At 41.1% G+C, this 20,419-nt stretch overlaps 2 protein-coding genes across 2 annotated transcripts; both read right to left on the reverse strand.

Annotated features, from left to right (window-relative positions):
* Positions 1–2,611: 2,611 nt before the first annotated feature.
* Positions 2,612–9,416, reverse strand: clk2b (CDC-like kinase 2b). The gene is made up of 11 exons (XM_074653520.1): positions 8,981–9,416; positions 8,311–8,401; positions 8,173–8,239; positions 7,984–8,100; positions 7,742–7,908; positions 6,702–6,796; positions 4,797–4,926; positions 4,632–4,714; positions 4,466–4,545; positions 4,296–4,386; positions 2,612–4,228 (listed from the first exon to the last, which is right to left on the reverse strand). The coding sequence occupies exons 1-11, from the start codon at positions 9,044–9,046 to the stop codon at positions 4,046–4,048; spliced, it is 1,170 nt and encodes a 389-aa protein (XP_074509621.1). The 5' UTR covers positions 9,047–9,416; the 3' UTR covers positions 2,612–4,045.
* Positions 9,417–9,694: 278 nt separating this feature from the next.
* Positions 9,695–20,082, reverse strand: LOC141778953 (meiotic recombination protein REC8 homolog). The gene is made up of 17 exons (XM_074653531.1): positions 19,862–20,082; positions 17,405–17,473; positions 17,174–17,316; positions 16,177–16,252; positions 15,958–16,078; positions 15,751–15,847; positions 14,101–14,168; positions 13,929–14,007; positions 13,723–13,840; positions 13,477–13,636; positions 12,024–12,222; positions 11,482–11,657; positions 11,337–11,379; positions 11,056–11,140; positions 10,844–10,933; positions 10,602–10,711; positions 9,695–10,042 (listed from the first exon to the last, which is right to left on the reverse strand). The coding sequence occupies exons 1-17, from the start codon at positions 19,915–19,917 to the stop codon at positions 9,939–9,941; spliced, it is 1,794 nt and encodes a 597-aa protein (XP_074509632.1). The 5' UTR covers positions 19,918–20,082; the 3' UTR covers positions 9,695–9,938.
* Positions 20,083–20,419: the final 337 nt, after the last annotated feature.

Consider the following 20,419-nt stretch of genomic DNA (forward strand, 5'->3'; position numbering starts at 1 on the left):
TCTTTTTGTATTTTTCTAAATTTTGGTATCTTAGTTTTCTTTTTTCCCACTTTCTTGTTAACGTTTGTTTTTCTCCTTAAGTTGAGGGGAGGTCCGTTGTATGAGCCCGTGGCTTCTTGACCTCTCCTGACACATTTCATATTTTGTCATTGTGTGCAAACAAAATAGAATAAAAGGTACTATATAAACATTTATTAAATGGTTTATGTCTTTTTCATGGTTTAATACACTATAATGTAGTTGTAAGCAAGCAGTTATATGGACATTTATAACTTCTCCTATGAAGACATATTTTATGTTATTACACTTGTATTTTACTATATTATAATTCATTGTAGTTGTTAACAATAACATTAAGAAAATCTGTTTACAGCTACATAATAGTGTGTTTTAAGCAATTTATTAAATGTTTATATACAGCTGATGAATGTTAAATTGGGGAACTTAAAGTAGTGTCACACATTTTCTGTGTTTGAATGTCTTTGAATGACTCCCCTCGGTGAGTTTTGTGCTCTACGTCCTACTATAATGCCTTATTTGGCACACAAATACCCTCTGAACACTTCAACCAACCCACCTAAAATCCCTCCATCCCTTGTTTCACTCCTGTGCTTTCTCCTCTGCCGCCCAGACCACTTTGGTTTCTGACAGGTGAGGACGCTTTAATGCTTTAACAAGATTACCAAGAAAAGCCACGCCTCCTCCAGCCATGTTCAGTGACAGATCTGGGATCAGTTCACTCATCCATCCATCCATCCATCCATCCATCCATCCATCCATCCATCCATCCATCTATCGGTCGTGTGTCAGCAGTATTTCTCCACAGATGGGAGAAACAGAGGTTGAGAACATTGTCGACCCTACATCTGAAATATGTTAATTTTGTCTAATTTATGACATCATGCAAAGCTGAATAATTTTGACAAATCAAGCAAAGTCAACTCCTGTAAATTATTATCATGCTCAAGTGGATTTTTGATGAGGAATGCACCCAAATCCTTTTTATAGTTTCAACTTATGTGTGAGAACCAGAGCTTCCATGCAAGCCCATCGAAAAGAGACACTTAAGGGATTCTCATGTGCATCAGTGTCCAACACGTGACAGACAGTCACTGACACCAACACATTAACACACACACACACACACACACGTTCTCATACATGAACTCATGATTGTCGTGTCTTCTGCACAGTGGTTGCCGGTATTAATTATTAATTCATTAATTAATTGATTTGTTTTTATTTCATTATTTTGGTTTTAATTCACGTCTTATTAACTCTTACTGGTTGGTTGCTAATCTTAATTATTAAAATTTGTATCTGGTCATATTATATCATATTATATCATATTATTGCGGACGGATACCAGAGTTGTGGTGATAATGTACAGCGAGCCGGTCACTGTTGTGAAAGAAACCCCGACAGGGCAATTTGGGTTTCTTTCACAACAATGACCCGCTAGCTGTACCCGCTTACTAACCCTTACTTCAATAATTTGACACAAAAACGGTCCGCCAGAGTCAGACATCTGAACTGCGTCCATAGCAACGGTCTGCTATACAGAAATAACAGACAGTAGAACGCTGTGATTGACCAATCAGAATCGAGTATTCAACATAGCCGTGTAATAATGGTAAATAGTAAATAGACTTGCATTTATATAGCGCTTTTCTAGTCTTCTGACCTCTCAAACAGTGTCACAACATGTCAACATTCAGCCATTAACTCATGGCAGAGGCTGCCATACAAGGTGCCAACCTGCCCATCAGGATCTAATCTAAATACTCATCATTAAGAAAAGTTTTAGCACAGACCTTTTGGTCCAAGGCATGGTACATATGCCAGCAGTGTGCACCGCAGGAGGGCGTCTCAGCCTGTTAAACCTCCTGTTTAAGCCCTATTCAGTGGCGGCCTCAGCCTCCTAGTCAACCCAGGCGTACCTGCCTGCAGGTCAAGTTGTTGTGATGACTTTAAAGAAATTGGACCAAAAATTGGGTGTCATTCAGGGTCATAATGAACAACCTGACTCATACTTCAGTCCTTTTTCTCACGCCTGTTAAGTCCCAAGATTTAAACACAGTCAAATTGATCTAAAGCATTCTGCAGTAAATGTTAAAAAAAACAAGTTCTGTATTGAGAAACAACAAGCAAATGGGATCAAGTCTACGCTCACACTCACAAAGAGATATTGATTTACTTTCCTTCATTAAGTCTCCATTCACTCGTACAAAAGTCTCTGCACCATTCTTGCTCATTAACAACCTAAAATCACTTTTAGCATTGCCGAGGAAGACGACACAAACTTATACATACCCTCTCTAATACACACATGCAAGTACACACAACCTCCCACACAATTCAGAAATAAAGTCTTATTCAATCAAACAACACAAATACGCTGACAATAAGTCTCTCTCGGCTCTGCCAAGGCTGAAAAGGAAAACTGGCGAGCGCACGCACTCGTTCAGCCTTGTGACCGTGCTCTCTGCTGAGCTACACTCAATCAAGATGCCAGAAGAGGTTCAGTGAGTAAACGCCAGTTTACAAGCGAGGAGTGTGTGTGTGACACGCACAGATGGACCAATGAAAAAAACTAAAGAAGTCTTTCCATACAAAATTTATTACAAATAAATAAAATTATAAAGTGACTGAGAACGTAACACTAAAAAGATACTTTTTCAAGTTTCATATAAGCTTTTGTATCTTAATCCTCTAAATTTTAGAGATACAGTTTTATTGTTTAACATTTTGAAGCAGACTTGATCTACTTGCATGTGAGGATCAGTCAGACGATACCCAGTGGTTTTGCATGTTTTAGCCCATATACTTCCATTCACGTATATTGACTCAATATAAAACGTATAATGACTCTGCTACCTGATCAGCACCAGACGGCAGACAAAGGTGAACATAGTGGAGCATTTAGTATCTAAAGAGACAGAAATTTCCCTCAGGAGTTGGCGGAGACCAAACCAGAGCTAAAAGAGAGTGAACTTTCGACTTCACCAGCTGGCCAGCAACGGAAATGTTGCTCCGTAACTGCTGGGTGTGTAAATAAGCAACATTTTGCTAAAAAGTTTATCAATTTAAAGATAATATATCAGAATTGTGTTCACAGCTTGTTTCCAGTATCCACAAAGTGGCCAAAAAATCTGTTACTGCATGTTTTTTAAATTTGCTTCATACTGTGAATTAAATTGCCTTGATTTGTCTCTCGCCGCCCTCGATTCGACTGTTATCAGGCCATTAAATAGGCGTTATCGCCCACTATTAGCACCATAGATGTGGGTCATTAGGGGCCTACTACACCTACTAAGTTGTAAAAGTGAAAGCAAAACTTAAAAGCAACACGTTCTAATACGTTGTAACTGAATGAAACATTATGTTTTTAACAAACAAAACAACTTCTTTAGGGAAAAACATTGTGTTTTGGCTTAAAATAACTACTAGGCTTATATACAGTACACCGATAATGCCTATATAATGGCCTAATAACAGTCTCTAATTATCTAGATTGTTTTCTTTCCCACTTATAACTCAGTCAGCTGACTTCATCATTTTGTTGGTGTCAAACAATTCTTCCCTTCTCTGCTGCTGTCAGCTGTTAATTCATATACTGTACACATACATACTTATATTATTTCATGCTGTTATAGACATGCCCCACCTCAACCCCATTCACCTCCAGTTTCATCAGGACCACATGTCCAAAGGGTCCTTCCACTGAGCTCATGAGGAATCACATCCATCCAAATCTCCACCTATTGTTCTTCACTCTTTCACCATCACCCGACTCCATCGGGGGAATAATCCTACAAGACTCACGGCATGATTACTCCCATAAAACCAATCTACTCTGCCTCCTCACATACAGTAACCTTTCCTATAGTGCACACTATATCAAGTAAATAAATGTGTAACTTTTTAAGCCCTTGATTCCATCAGTCTCTCCTGATTGAAATGTAATATAAAGTATACATGATTTGTATTGAGAAACTAATACTTGCAAAAACACTGGTATGGTCCTCATAGAGCCTATTCAGGGTCATCTGCTCATGTCACAGCTGTTCCTCCAGACTTGACTCCTTCCTGGGTGATGAAGAGGCAGGAAGAAGGGGTGACACAGGGCGGAGGAAAGAGGGATGCGTGTTGAGGGCTCGTAGTCCAGCATCGTCTCCAAGAGGTAAAATAACTGGTGGTGTTGTGTTCCGTGTGATAACAAGTACTTCTGAAAAACAAAGAGGGTGTTAACGTACTTTGTTTATGTTTAAAAGTTTGCATCTGCTTCAGCTCACCCTTAACGGTTTGCACTTGGCTTTCACGTAGCGTCCGGCCTTGGAGCACTCATTCCAGTCGAGACGCCCACGGTGGAAATACTTCTGCTTTCTGTGAAGAAAAAATTATGTTTTTGTCAAATAACATTTGTTTGTGTGTGTTTGTGTAACAGTGTACAGGAGTGTGTTACCTGCTCCTTTGGATCATTCTCTGAGGAACCGGCCCCTGAATGCTCTCCATCATAGCGAGATGCTCCTTATTATCATGAGTCTAAAAGTGAAGATCATGTAAACAAGATTAAAATCATACAGCTTTGCAGCATGCTGTCATTTAACCCATATAATCACACATGTGACCTGGTACAGTGTGAAGCCTTCGTAGTATTCAAACAGGATGCAGCCGATGCTCCACACGTCACATGGGTGACTCCAACCCAACTCTGTGGGAGAGAGAAGAGGGGCCACTAAAACAGGGCTGTCAGCTCCTGGTTACTGACCGCGGTCTAAATCAACATCTCTTACCTAGTATGACCTCTGGAGCTCGGTAGTGACGCGTAGAGATGACGGCGGAGTGGTGTTCGTGGTCAAAGGTGGCGCTGCCAAAGTCAACGAGCCGCACTGTGGTGTCATTTATCCTCCGCTCATTGCACTTCTGAGGGAAGACAGGAAGTAAACATGCCAACCGTTTAGCCAGATCTACAGCACTTTACATGGAGATAAGACTGAAAGTGAGTACACCTATGTTGTAGTAATTGCAAAGGGAAACTGTGCACACACAACTATGCTAACGGAACAAAGACGCCGAGCTAAACGCAAACACAAAAGCACACTCCCATAGATGCAGTCGGTGTGTCCGTAGCTAGCTAACTTAAAGTTAACATCTGTACAGTTGTTACATTGGCTGTCCGGGGCAAATGAACACAAACTGTACAAACAATGCAGCCAAATCTGCGCTAACATGAGGCGAAAATTCGCTTCACTTCCTGTCTGAGCACACATTTACACCTCGATGTCTGTACGGATTAAACAATTAAATACAAAGTTACTGAACTTTAGAGGAGCTTGTACGTGGGTTTTTGTTACCTTCAGACGGAGCCAGGCTAGCTTTTCCCCCAGCTTCCAGTCTTTATGCTAAGCTAAGCTAACAGCTGCTAACTGTAGCTTAAAGGACCAGTGCGTAGGATTTAGTGGCATCTAGAGGAGTGGTTGCAGATTGCAACCAACTGACTACCTCTCCTCTCACCCCTCCCTTTCTAAGCGTGTTGGAGAACTACGGCGGCCTTCAGGTAACGTAAAAACGTGACAGTCTCTCTCTAGAGCCAGTGTTTGGTTTGTCCGTTCTGGGCTACTGTAGAAACATGGCGCAGCAACATGGCGGACTCCGTGAAGAGGACCTGCTCCCTATCTAGATATGAAGGACTCATTCTAAGCTAACGAAAACACAACAATTCTTTATACAGTAATGAAAATAGTTATGAATATTATATTCCATTTCTGCTGATAGATCCTCCTAAATCCTACACTGGACCTTTAATAGTTAGTTAATATTTATTGACAGACTCAAAGTCCATTAGAAAAACATACAACATGAACAACAATACATACGTACATTAAAATAGAAACATTGCCAGTTTTTTATAAAAGACAGTTATACTAATGTTTCCACAGGGGCGACTGGTATCGCATAACACTAACACTAGGATTTGACAGTAGCATGATAATGGCGTTCTGAGAATCATTCAGCCGACAGATAAATTTGTACATCAGATTTCTCAATAAAGCCTGGAAAGTGTTGACTCCTACATTACAGAACTACTCGCTTGCACTACACCACCTGGGTTTTTCAAGTAATATCCGCATACAGTCATTATAGGTAACCTGAAGCTTATGCATGCTCGCCCTGTAATATTTACTGTACAGACATGAAAGCGTTATCAACCTTCTCATCTAGCTCTCGGCAGGGAAGTGAATAAGCATATTTCCCAAAATGTAGAACTTTTCTTTTAAGAACGATGGGTCAAAGTTTAACCAGTAAGTCTGCAAATGATGTTTACAATACGGAGATTGTGCAATAATTATACAGTGTGTGTTTGTTTTCAAACTCAAATAAGTTTGGTTAACCTTTGTGATTGTCTCATATGACTCCTTTTTAGTTTATTCAGAGAATTAAAACACTGAATATCTCATCTAAGATGCCACACTTTGTTCCACAGAGGTCAGCAAACACAACCTTGATAAATAGGTGTGCCTGTAAAGGGAACACATGTGGTTGTTTCACAGGTTCTGCTTAGCAAAATTTGCATCAAATTGGGCAACAACAAAGCAAATCTCCCAGGTTGCTCTGCCTGCATTAATCCCTGTTTATTTAACATCCTGATTTCCTTTCACCCCTGAAGTGTCCCAGCCATCATGCCTGCAGTTGTTTACCTTCTCAGCGTTGTATATGAGGGAGTAGTCTGAGTTGACAAAGAGGATGTTCTCAGGCTTCAGGTCGGTGTGAGTCAGCTTGTTGTCATGGAGAACTGCAGTGGAGACGGAGGGAGGAGGGAAAGTGAGATTTATCAGGAGAGAGTTAATGCCCTCGTCTGGTCGAGCTTTCGGTTGGTTAAACAGTCAGGCGTTATGATAGTAGGGTGACCAGGTGTCCCACTTTACGAGGAACTGCACAGCATTTTTTATCCCTTGTCCCACGACCCACATATTGAGACGATGTCCCACATTTTCATTGGCTCTAGTTTTCAAAAGTCAAACCACTGCAGGACAGACGCTTTTTAAAAACCCAATGGCTGTGAAGAAAGCAGGAAAGGCTGTCATCACGGCGCTGTGTTTGCTGTCAATCTGCGCATACGTGGGTCAAGTACAGGTTGACCTTGCAGCGGTCTTTGCTATGCTATGTCCAACGGAGAAAATTGCGAGTCACTGCAAAGTCACAAGCTATTAGGATTTAGGTGGATTATTATTATGATGGAAACTGCCACAAAGAAAAGGAAGAGAAGCTCCAACAGAGACTGTGAAACTATTTATAAACCGGTGGGAGGCGATTCTCAGAGTTTTTTGTGAAATACGACATGAAGCGACACAGTTCACATGATTCTCATAAGAAACGTGCAGCTCAAAAAGAGATGTGTCGATCTGTGGATGCATTCGGGCAAAGCATAGAGATGTTACAAGATAAGATGCAGAATAGAAATGTTTATTATTTAACTTAGATAGACATTATATCAAAATTGTAGACTACCTCTAGATGGTAAAAAAGCCCTATTGTGTTTGTGTTTCACTTTAATCTTCATGAATCAGGAACACTTCTATCATGTTCAGGTAACAGCAGTCACCTTCGAAATATCTACCTGGCTTGTTCGCTGCTGCATCAGCGAGACGGCTGTTATAATCCGCTTACTGTCACCACTGACAGAAGTACAGGAGAAAAAGCAAAGTGGTACAGTTGGTGTGATGCATGTTGGACTCACAGCTGACAGCGTGGCAGATCTGGTGGGCCATGTGTCGGATCTGGTTAATGGGATAAGGCAGGAAGTTGTTTGCTTTCAAGAAGTCAAAGGTGCTGAGAGAGAGCAGCTCAAAGGAGATGCACACATGGCCGTAGTAGTTGAACCAGTCCAGCATCTGCACACAGTGACTGATGGGAGAAGAAACACAGAGATGAAATGTATGAGACAGAAAGAAAAAAGAGTCAAAATGACAAACTACTCACTGTCTGTTGTCAGGATCGCTCTCGCTGATCTTCTCCAGAACGTTGACTTCCAGTTTGGCTGCTTCTCTGTATTTGTCCAAGTTCTTAATGATCTTCAGAGCAATTCGACTTCCTCCTCTGTGTGTTAAAACAAAAGCAGTAAACACGTGTTTGCATATCGGTCCAACTTTCATTATTAGATGAAATTACCTTCTGTGGTCCGAACATTGCACCACCTTCCCAAAAGTTCCCTCGCCTAAAGTGTCCACTATCTCATCTGAAAGAGAGATGGAGGTGAAATGAAAGCTTTTTTCACGACAGATGTCAACACTTACAACTGATACCTACATCTGTCCTCGAGGACATCCCCACTTTTGTAGATCAGGTGGCCGTTCTCAGTGTCCCTCTCATTGTCGACTGCGGCTTCACTGCTGCTTCGCTGGAAGCAAAGTCAAATTTATGACAAAAGAGGAAAAATCTGCATCAGTGTCTTTCTTCACCGTGTTACTAAATGCTGGTGTGAGTGACATCTGACCTCTGGGGCTTAAAGGGCAAAGGTCAAAGGTCATCAGGTGGATTTACCCCTGGCTAAGACTGATGCATTCAAACTTACATGCAGACAAATGCACACACAGGGAGACAAATCTCCACATCAAGGTTGATCCTGAAGACCTGAGTTCGCTCTAAAGGAGGTTAATAAGAAATGTCAAATGACTTCTGGCCTCTTTGGAGGAGTTGAGGCTCTATTTCCATCCACATACTGAGACTGTTATTAATATCAGAAGCCCAGCATGTGCTGAGGAGACACTTACTGCAGGACACGGGCCACTAAATACACCAAACACAAAAAGCATGTCAACACACACTCAGTCACATGTGATTTGTGCTTAAAAGGCAAAATTATGGATTAAACCTCACCACACAGTGCAGGTGATTTCAGGTCAGATGTCAACGTGATGCAGAAAGAAACAGAAGCAAGAACACAGCGAATGCATGCACAGAAAATAGAGATACTCACAGAGAGGCAGAGGCAAATACAGTCCAGAAAACCCTTATAGAGAGAGCACAGTTCTGTCTTTCCCATTATGCAGAAGTGCAGAGATACTCGGAGATGAGCTTGAGGGTAACAGAAGAGGATGGAGGAGGGTTGTAGGAGAGAGGCAGGAGAAGCAAAAGCAGAAAAACTAGACGACTGAGGAGTTGTGGAGAGAAAAAGCAACAAAGGACGGGACGATACAATATTAAAGCAACGGCACAAAGAAACTGCAGGAAATAAGAGTTGTGACAAAGTAAAATATAGCTCGTCAGGGAAAACCAGACGCAAAGGTGAGACGCAAAAACCGACAAAAGAAAAAATAGCTTGAGAGGAATAAAGAAAATCAAACACAAGTGAACAAGAAAGCCGAAGTACAAGACAAAAACAGAAAGCGACGAACAGAAATGAGACTAAGAGACAGGAGGAGGAGGACAGATAGAGACGGTGAGAGAGCCGAGACAGATGCTAATAATAAACTTTGGTCACAACCCCCTGAGAAAGTCTTCAGAGGAGAATCAAGATGTGGTCGTGCAGGGGGAGGAGAGATCCAGTTTCACTCAACTTACTTACTCTCCTCCTTAACCCCTGCAACATGTTTTGCCACACCTGTCCTGCTCTGCACGCTACACATACCTTTCAATATACACTTTACACAAATAACTGGCAGAGCTCTTATAAAAGCTTTTATTTGGTAGTTCATATGAAACAGCAGGTAAAGTGTTTTAAAAAACTAAAATCATTTCAAACATGAATAAATCGTATGTAAATCAGTAACAAAACATTTGACTTAACTATTATTTGATTATTTTACATTGTTTAAATTCATTTTTTTGTTCATCTCTGATGAAGTGAACAGTCAGGAACAGACAAATAATCTTCTATCAGACTTAACAATGATTTGTTTTGGAGGCACGTGGGGACTCGAGTGACCGTGAACACTTCACAAAGTCAGAAGCTCCTCTCCGTAGTTGGGTCCAGGCAGTATCAATATGTCCCCATAAGGCACTTCCTGTTCTGCTCGTACCTTCCTGTCCGATAAATTCTCTGCAGACAAGACACAAACACAGAGTTCAAAACATCCACTTACCGTAAATAAAACCAAAAAGATCAATGTAGGAAAAATCTGGGTAATAGCACCTGAAAAAAGATTATAGACTGGAGCTAAACTTGGTTGTATCTTTATTCTAAACATGAACCCCAGTGAGTTATTTAGCTCCTACCACCTCATTATTAAAGTTTCCACTAGAGACAGCATTTGGTATTTTGGTAAGGCCTGACTAAACAGCTTCCTATGGCGTTGATTCTACAATATTATTGTAGGATTTGACGCCATCTAGTGGTGTGGTTGCAGATTGCATCCAACTGAGTACCCCTCCGCTCACTCCTCCCTTTCCAAGACTGCAGTAACGTGAGCCGCCGAGTGCAAAACCATGGTAACACATAATAACACTACTTTAAATTCAAAGTACTTCAGATGATTATACACTAATGAAAATATAATTATGAATATAACATTCCATTGAAATGTTACACACTGCTCCTTTAACACGATTTCAACATGATTAATGGGATGATGGCATGATAACTGAAGCTGATGCCTTACCCAGGAGCCTCAGAAAAGAGTTGCTGACTGTTCTGCGGTCGACCGCTGGCGGCAAAAGAGACTGAAACACCACTGGTGCCCCTTCCTGCTCAAGCAAATCCAGCAGCAGCCTAAACACACACGAAAACACGAGCATATAATCATATTCTTATCTCCAAAACTAACCAAAGATTAAGAAAAACAAACTTCTCAGCTGTGAGTTTCTACTGGTTAGTAGTGGTGCTGGTGTTCGCTGTCATTACCCAGGAGACTCTGCTGCAGCTCTGCCCGGCAGCTCGTCCAGCAGCTCTGGGATTTCCTGCAGGACAGAAACAGGCCTGGAGACAGTGGACCTGCCAACACACACATGTGCACATAAGCACGGCTGCACTCACACACTTCACGTATCATTCTTTCTTTTCTTTGTTTTTAAACATTTTTAAAGCATAAGTTGTTGTTTCTTTAAGTTACCTACCCTTCTATCTCGGATGTGGGTAAGGGGGATATCTCCCGAGACGCCTCCCTTTGGTCGGAAACGTCCGGCGGCAGCGAACCATGTTCTGGACAAACATACACACATTTGAGGACATTGCATTGGCTTCTATTGGTCCCCTGGAGGCTTGCCCTGACCCTTCACCATAACTGATACATGCCTAACCCCGACCTCTGACCTGAGCTTCACCCCACTGAAGACACAAACCACTTCAGCTCGTGCTGGTTTTAATTAAGTCTCCGCAGCATAGTCTCATGGTTTACCTGAAATCTCAAACCTCTCCGGTTCTGCCACATGTCTCGGGACCTGCATTCACACACAGACAAACACAATCAGTTATTCAGCTTGTGACTTCTTCTTCTTCTCCCCGCACGAAAAGGCTTCACAGAGTCTCACAAACAAATAAACATCATTCAACACCTCCTCTCTTTCGGCCGCCTCAGCCGCCTCGACCATCTCCCGTTCTCTTTCCTTTTCAGAATCAGTGGACTCGGGCCCTCGCTCCCCGACCTGCAGATCCAAACCTGAGAGAGGCTTGATGGTCGCAGCCCGTCTCCATAGAGACAGCACCTCTTCGGGCAAGGCTGCAGGGGGAAAAATAGCTTTGAGGTTTATTTTTGAAAAGGTTACTTGAGTCTTTTTGAAATAGCACTAGGTGCAGATACGTATGAGGAAACAAATTAAAGTGTGTTAGACTTTATATATCAACAGTAATAATATAACACTTTAGAGACATCACCATCAACAGCCTATATTCATTCACATGTAACAATCGGTGCCACTGGGTTGTATCTCACAGGAAATCTGCTGAAGTGTGTTATGGAATAAATAAATAATGTTTCACAGATCAACACAGGAAGAAGGCTGCTGTTCGGTGTTTATGGGAAACATGTCTGTAAGAAAGAATAGCGTAAAATGAGATGTGTGTTTTCTACAGGTGTGTTACTGACAGGTGCAGGGATTGTTGAAGAGCTCAGCAGCGGAAAGCATCCTTTGAGAAGGTGGCGGTGGGTACAGTGGACGGCTGGTCTCGAACAGAGGGTCGTTGATCTGCCTCTGCAGCACCTCCTGTCGGATCTGCGTCTCCGGGTCGAAGAAGACCAGCTGCCTCTTCCCCCTCCTCTTCTTCACCTCTGGAAGAGGCACGTCCTGGGCATGGGAGGGATGTGGGAAGTAAATTTACCAGAACTTTCCTCCAGCTGTTAATTGTAGTCCAGGTGCCTCTTTATAATACGGACAACTTTTGGGTTGCCAGGTTGTGGGAAGCCTGCTGGCATTTATCCTCCTTCAGCTTGACATTTGCTTTGTCTTCTTAGCTCTTTCATTCATCAGGAAACTCGTCCAATATACCTTTTAACCACTGGACCACAATCTATTTTATAACAATGTATTACCGATTGCAAGTGCAAGCTTGATGCACTTCTGAAAACAACTCGTAATTATTATTTATTAAAGGTTATATTGATAACATTTTTATGTAGACGAATATAAAAAAAAAAAAAAATTAAGGAGCCGAATAAAAATATGGCTTTTAAAAAAATATATATATTCTGATTGTGAATTAATCAATTAAAAAATGTTGTCCAAAATGAATGTTTTGGTTATATCTGTGGAAGATATCTGACGTTTGGTTCCCACTTTTAACAAGGCTTGTGAGCCAATAATATAACGACGTTGGTATCTCTGCGTCGTCAGCGATGTGTCAGTGTTTTTGTTCCGGTGCTTTGCACAGAGCTGACACCTGCCGACCCGCTCGCTCGCTCGCTCTCATCCCTGGCTCTCTGAAGCTCTGTACCGCGCTGTTGCCTGGTAAAGGCAGCGGTGCCGGCAGCACGGAGGTCCCCAGGAACCGCTGTTACAATAACCTTATATCTTGATGTTCATAAAATGACCCCAAATTCATGAATATGTAGGATATTACTACTGACATTCCTGTAATATTACGTCATAACGTCTGCTGTCTCAGCCATGTGTTTACTACGTGTTTATTACCATATAGAGCGGGGAAGTGAGATCGGACCACAAGTGGTCACTCGAGACGCATGTGGAGACGCATTCTATTGCCAGGTGTGAAGAGACTTACTTATAGCTGTCAACTTGTGTTCGGATCCCTCAGGACGCATGTTAATTCCAGGTCTGAACAGGGCCTGAGTCATTCCAGTCAACTATAAAATATGCGGGTTGTGCAACGAACTGGCAACCATTTGTTGTGAAGTGAATGCAACGGAACAGGGGAGGGAGAGGGCAACATCTAGTGGCTGAATGTTATCAATAGTACATTTAACATGTATAACTGCAGACTAAACAGGTTATTAGAATGTGAAACTCGTGGTGCTTTATCAATGTAGATTTGATTTAAAGACATTGGCGTGCTTGCACATAAGTTTAAACAAAACCTGGCACCTCTGGCTGCAGAGTCGGCGCTGCAGATGGCGGGGAGGGGACGACGGGCACAGAGACGGGGGTGAGCTGGTCTGACGGGGGTCCAGGCTTCTCCACGGACAGCTCTGGCTCTTCCTGAGGCAACAAGGCTTCCTCGCTGGAGGCCGTGGTGGCCTGTAATCTGACACAAGTAGAAACACAGTCAGTGTGCGCTCATGTGGATCTGTGTGTGAGCTGATGTTTTCCATCTGCATCTGGATAATTTACTCAATAGTGGATCCTGGGAGCTCTTTTGATCCCTCCAGGTCTTCCTCTCTTCCGCCCCTTTCCACCTCCCTCTCCTGCTCTACCGGTGTCACGTCTTCTCTCAGCATCTCCAAATCTCCTGTTAGAAAAGATTAAAGGAAGAAAAAGCCTCTTATTGTCTATCCCTTGTCTCGCGAGAGAAAGGAGCTCCTAGTTTTGCCACACACCTTCTAGAAAGTCATCTGTTTCGGCCATGAGGATGTCAATAGTAGCTTGATCCCCATGGACAAGGTCCTCACCCACAAACTAGCAGTGAGAGGAAGGAAGAGAGGAGATGGATCAGTGAAGACCAGTGGGATAAAAAAATGTCTTTGCATGAGCGTCTTCTGACAGCTGTACCTCTGCGACGGGGATGGCGAAAGGCTCCGTCTCTCTCATTGTGATGGTTTCTGGAGATGCAGTTATGCCTGGAGGAAAATATGAGTGACATTAATAAAAATGTTTCAACAGCTACACAAACCAGCAGGAGAGGACACAACTAATCAAGCTGCAATTAAAGTGCTCTCTTCTGCCGAGTGAAATGCGGCTACACGACACTTCCTGACACTCCGGCATCGGCCAATTAGGAGGATGTTGTTGAAGGCAGTCTGCTCTACTCTGCCCTGACCTGACCTACAGCATCCCTCTGCTGCTCTGGAGCTGAGCTCTGCCTATTCCTGTGACCTGTTGGTATTTCTGTGCATAGCACTGCACACAATCCAACATATTGTACATTTCTGGACACGTTTAATTAGATAATCAAACCATCAGGACAGGCCTTGTGTATTCTCTTTAATTAGCATGCTTGTTGTAGTCATTCCTTTAGTTCACACTGGACATTAAAAGATCCTTTCTTGATGTGTTTCCAGTGTAATAAGTGATGGGGAACAAAATCCAGTCAGAAATATATTCAGAAGTTAATCTTAAATTGAGTTTAATGTTCAGCTTGATGTGCATTTTGCTTTATTTATTAAAGCATTTTTATTATTCTTGTATTATAGTATAGTGTTATCAGTTCAAGTTAGCCCTCATTGAGTAATATTTGTCCTTTTTTAAGGCGAGACACCTCAGGTAAAAACACTGTTTTTCATGCAACTGGACAATTTTGAGATTAGGGGCTATTTTATTTGAACATGTCTTCTTTCATACTAGTGGAAAGAAAACATCCAAAATACACATTCAGGTGTTTATTTTACTACTTTGTCTATTTGTGTGTGTAGATTTCGCCTAAATTCACCAAAAGTTAGCATTAGATAATGCCTCATTTGCGTATTTAAACATAACATTTCAGAAAACAAAAAATAATTGTCTTAATGTAAGTAATCAACTGGGGAAGTTTCATGGTGATATCTATTAGTTACTTTTTTTGCCTGTAGGGTTTTCAAAATGTATGTGATTTTACAATACACATCTTTAAAGGCTGTTTTGTCAAAATTAGATTTTTCTCAAACTCTGAGCCAGAAATCTCCACTTCAGTAGCACTAACACACACCAAACTTTACAGTTTCATTCTTATCTATATTTTAAAGGTTTTTTTCAGAGGGGTTTGTTCATATATCATTCATATAGAACATTTTATTCCTAAAAACATAGCGATAATGGATTTTGTCAACAAAATGAAGCAAGCATGTTGAGCCTGCTTTTTCCGATGTTCACATTTCTGTTCTGGAAATGTATGCAAATGTGCACATGTTTAATAAGATAATGCCTCATTTGCATATTTAAACATACATTTTCAGAAAACTTGTAATACAAAAACGTATTCTCTTAATGCACTTAATCAACAGGGGAAGTTTCATGGTGATGTCTATTTGTATGTTAATTTTACCCTATTCACCTGGGGTGTCTCCCCTTAAGGCATCTTATTACATTTATTAATTTGTCTGCCAATTAATCTGTCATTTGAAGAGTGATTTTCTACAGTACATTCTATTTTCTGTCGCTGCAGTGAGCCAATGCCCTGAAGAGATCATTATTTTTGTGTCGTTACAGCACATCAAGTCATCCTACCGGCCTCTCGTGCAGCAGCAGCAGCAGCAGCAGCAGCAGTTGGACGGGTCGGTTCAGGAAGTTCAGGAGAGGTTTCTCTCAGATACTCCTGACCCCTCTGAGAGAAAGAGTACACACATTTTATCAGTACAAATATTTAGATGGTTTCCAGCTTTACCTCCACTTACTGTCTGGTAAATCTCCTTCCCTGTCTGGGTATTTGTGTACCTGTATCAGTGTGGTGGGACTGGGTACGCAATCCCTCATGTACATCACTCCAAATAGAGGGTCCAGAGCTCCTTCTGCCTCTTCCATGAGAGACAGGGCATCAGTGAAGTCCAGACCTTGTCTGAGAGGCAACAGGAGGCCCAGCAGCAAGAAAACAGGAGTTACTCTGTGTTTGTAAAGTGCAGACAAATGTGTGAAATGTTGAACACCTGTTCTCACCTGGTGGACACATCCAGATCGATTTTCTGGGACGTCCTCTGTTTCAACATCCGGCCCACGACCGACTGAATATCATCTGGAAGGACACAGAACCAGTGCATTTATTAGTGTGTCGAATCGAGGGAAGGTCAAAACTGACATCTGTTTTCACCCTTATTGTGAACAATCCTCATTTCCAGCCTGGGTTGTCTGATGCTGGTTTTAGAAAATGGGGCAATAATGGCATGAGTAGGCTGAAGGACTTATTTTTCGGACAATGCGGTGATGACATTTGAACGAATGATTGAGAAATATATTATCCCTAGGCAGGACTTCTTTCGTTATTTGCAGATAGGGCATTATATATTGCCCGGTGCAACATTAATTAACAACCCTGTTGAGAAGCTGTTATTTCTAACAACTGGAAAGATTAGTTTAGTTTATCGTATAAGGCTATGAGTTATTGTATAGGGGCTTAGGGGCGCATGGGAGAAGGAGCTATGTGTTACAGTTAGAACTGTGAACGTTAACGCGATAATAACACGTTAAAGCAAATTTGTTTTAACGCCACTAATGTCTTTAACGCATGAAAACAATCGATCTTTCGAAGGTTGTAGCAGCTCAGTTTTAAAGCTACAGTGAAGATACTGGTATCATATGAAACTAGAAAACCTAAGGAATCTGTTGGTAACAACCATGTCACACTAGCTTGTTGCGATGAGGCTAAATAACGCTCCACACAAAATTTTGGCGAGGAAAAACTGGCTTGGCCATTTTCAAAGGGGTCTTTTGACCTCTGACCTCAAGATATGTGAATGAAAATGGGTTCTATGGGTACCCACGAGTCTCCCCTTTACAGACATGCCCACTTTATGATAATCAAATGCAGTTATGGGCAAGTCATAGTCAAGTCAGCACACTGACAGCTGCCATATTATGAAAAGGGGTCCCATCAGGAAAAAGGTTGGGAACCAGTGACATAATGTAATAAATAAATAGTCTGTTGATAACTTCTTACCCAGGAAGAGGGCACACTGTCGGTGGTAGACGAGGACAACGCCATACTGGAGCTGGGAGGACAGGTAGAGGGAGAAGCGCGGTTTTGGCAGACCAGGCTGCGGCGCTGGGACCTGCTCCAGCACGTACTTCATGATGTCATCACTGTACGGACATTAGCGTCATTGTAACTGGACGGATTCACAGTTCAGCGTAATATGAATATGTGACAATGACTGAAATATCTTCCTACCAGGTTCCTTTGACGTTGACTTTCAGGATATCCCGGCGAGTGATTTTGATGCCTTTCGTAGCAACCAGCCTGAAATGGACACAGAGCGTTGACTTTCATTTTTAAGTAATCTGCAACCTCTGAAACTGTACTAGCAACCAGTAAGAGCTGTGGTTTAGGTCTCTGGTGTAACGAAACCCTCGACCACACTCACACCCTCCTCCTGTATGAGGTTCAGTACACAGAAACCCTCAACCACACTCAGGTTTTCACAGAACTCTTTTGGTCAACAATTAAAAAAGAAACAGTAAGAAACAGCATGTGTGGGCGGATTTCTCGCAGCAGCACACTAAAATTATCACATAACCTGTTATCATATACAGTATGTGATCAGAGCACCGAAGGAGGCAATTAAAGACGCCTACTTCCCCAAAACACCTCCCTCTCTGAGACGCCTTCAGGAAACAAAGTTATATAAAACTTAACTTTTGTATTGTATGTATTCATATTGCTAAACATTCATATATTTACTAATGCATCTATGCTTTCTCTGACTTCACATTAACCCTCTGAGACCCACAATAGCCTACTGCAGGTTTAAGCTGCCCAACAGTTAAAGTGGCAGTAGGCAGTATATTTTTGGCATCATTGGGCAAAAAATCCATAACAACCTTTCAGCACATTGTAATTCAAGTGTTCTGAGAGATAACTAGACTTCTGCTCCTCCTCATGGCTGTTTTCAGGCTTTAGAAAATCTAGCCCGTGACGGGAGACTTTGACCAATCACAGGTCATTTCATTGAGAGAGCGTTCCTATTGGCTGTTCTCCAGTCATGTGACCAGAATTTGGCGTTCCTTCACCAGATTTCACAATGGCGGCGGCGGCGTCACAAACTTTCTCATGTTACAGCTAAACCGTGCACTACAAGATGATTCTGAAAACATTTGAGGTGAGAAATTGGCATTAACGTAACATAATATTGATTCATATTTGATCAGCGCTGCCTAGTTTGACCGTTTGGTCGGAGGTCGCGAGTGATTGACAGACGGCTCTCATAGACAGCAGATGGACAGCAGACCTCAGATCAGCTCTTACTGCTTGTTTTCCTCCAGTCTGTGAAATCTTGCAGATGCCGTTAGGAGCACCGGAGGACACAGGGGCACATGATTTTTTTCAGGTTACCTGTTTCATGTACTGCTGTCACGATATAGCGACCGTTTTATAAAAATAACTTTTTTTAATCATATTTGCTCCAATCTCGCCTTCTTCAGCTTTAAGTATTTAAAATGTGCCACACCATAACCAGCTGCATTATTAATGTGATGTATACAGTAATGCATCAATAATTATAATAAAATAATATAATATATTTAATTCTGAAATCGGCCATTCAATAAGTAATTTTACATTTGATACTTAAGTATATTTTCATTCTAATACTTTCATACTTTTACTCAAGGAAGATTTTGAATGCAGGACTTTGAATTGTAACAGAGTATTTCTCCACTGTGGTATCAGTACTGTTTACTTAAGTCAAGGTTCTGAGTACTTCTTCAACAACTGAATCTTGGTCAGTCTGCCCTGACAATGTAATTAATGATGGTCATGGGAAAATGACACATAAAATTAAAGCGTGTACTTGTTTCAGTTATATTTGAAACTACAAGCCTACAGGTTATCTTTTTCTTTTTTTCTCATAATGTGACCTTTTGACCTTCACCTCATCTTCAAAGCAGTTGTCTTAAAGGGGACTTCAAAGCTTAGACGTGTTGTTTTGGTTGCCAGATCTTTGTTTACTTTACAGCAGGTGCACCTGCACTCTGGGATTTCTTTTTTCTCATCCTGTACATGTCCAAGTGTGCCTGCTCCAAATGTGTGATATGATGAGAAGCAGGAGTCTAGGTTTTAATACTTTATATTTTAAAATATGAAAATTAGTGCGACAATTTTTCACTTAAGAACAAAAATCTCTGAAGTAAAGTACCTTAAAGTACAGACCGACGGACACATTAATTCCTTTCAGTCAGCATTTACAATAACTTTTAACGTGTTTGACTAAGATAAGATAAGATAAGATATTCCTTTATTATATATTCCTTTTATTATTATTATTAGTTTATGACTACTTGGTAATAGGGACTTTGCTTAAAGAGATTAAAGGAAGATTATAGGCCATAAAGTTCAATTTAAGTGATTTTAATGTTATTTTTAAGGTGTTTGCGGCATTTAGGATGATTTTTAATAGTTGTTAATATTAATATTATATCCAACTTCCAGTTAACAAACCAGCAGCGTTGAAGTCGAGTCTGTAAAACCTCCTAATCACAATCACAATCCAGTTTGAGAGATTCCCCATTAATAATAATAACGGGCTAATAATACACCCCAGTGACAAAGACATACCATGACAGGACATTATAACTTCACTAGCTAAACTTTACATCGATTTAAAATAGTCATAAACACATTTTTACCCACCAGATTGTAGAGAAGCATCCTGTATGGCGACGCAACACTGTGGGGTAGTAAAACATTTTAGAAAATCCTTCAGAAAAATCGATAAAATATCTGATATCGCCGAAATGAATTTAGATCAGAGCAGGTTTCCACTGTGTGATAGTAACACAACTGTTTGTGGGTTTATTTATGTTAGTCTGGAACAAGCTGATTGGTCAGTAAACTGAAAACAAAGTCTAGTCTTTGTCAGAAATGTAATACACAGGTTCTCAGTAGTCTACATTTCATTTAAAAGAACAGATTTTATATAATTTGCTGATCATCAAATAATTACATAACTGAATTATAACCTTTTTCTCAAGATGTTCTAGTTACATTAAACATAATACCTGTGCAGCATTAAATATATTACCAATACTGTGGTGAAAATTATTCATAATTAAATTATGTATTTGTGAACATAAACTCTACATTTCCTATTTGACTGTGAATTTATTTTTTCCATTACAATCTTTCCCATAATGAGACTGGATTACCTTGAAATTGTAGAATTAAAACAGATAAGAGTCGCACACAAAA

The sequence above is a fragment of the Sebastes fasciatus genome, chromosome 12 (assembly GCF_043250625.1).
Source record: "Sebastes fasciatus isolate fSebFas1 chromosome 12, fSebFas1.pri, whole genome shotgun sequence".
NCBI lineage: Eukaryota > Metazoa > Chordata > Actinopteri > Perciformes > Sebastidae > Sebastes > Sebastes fasciatus.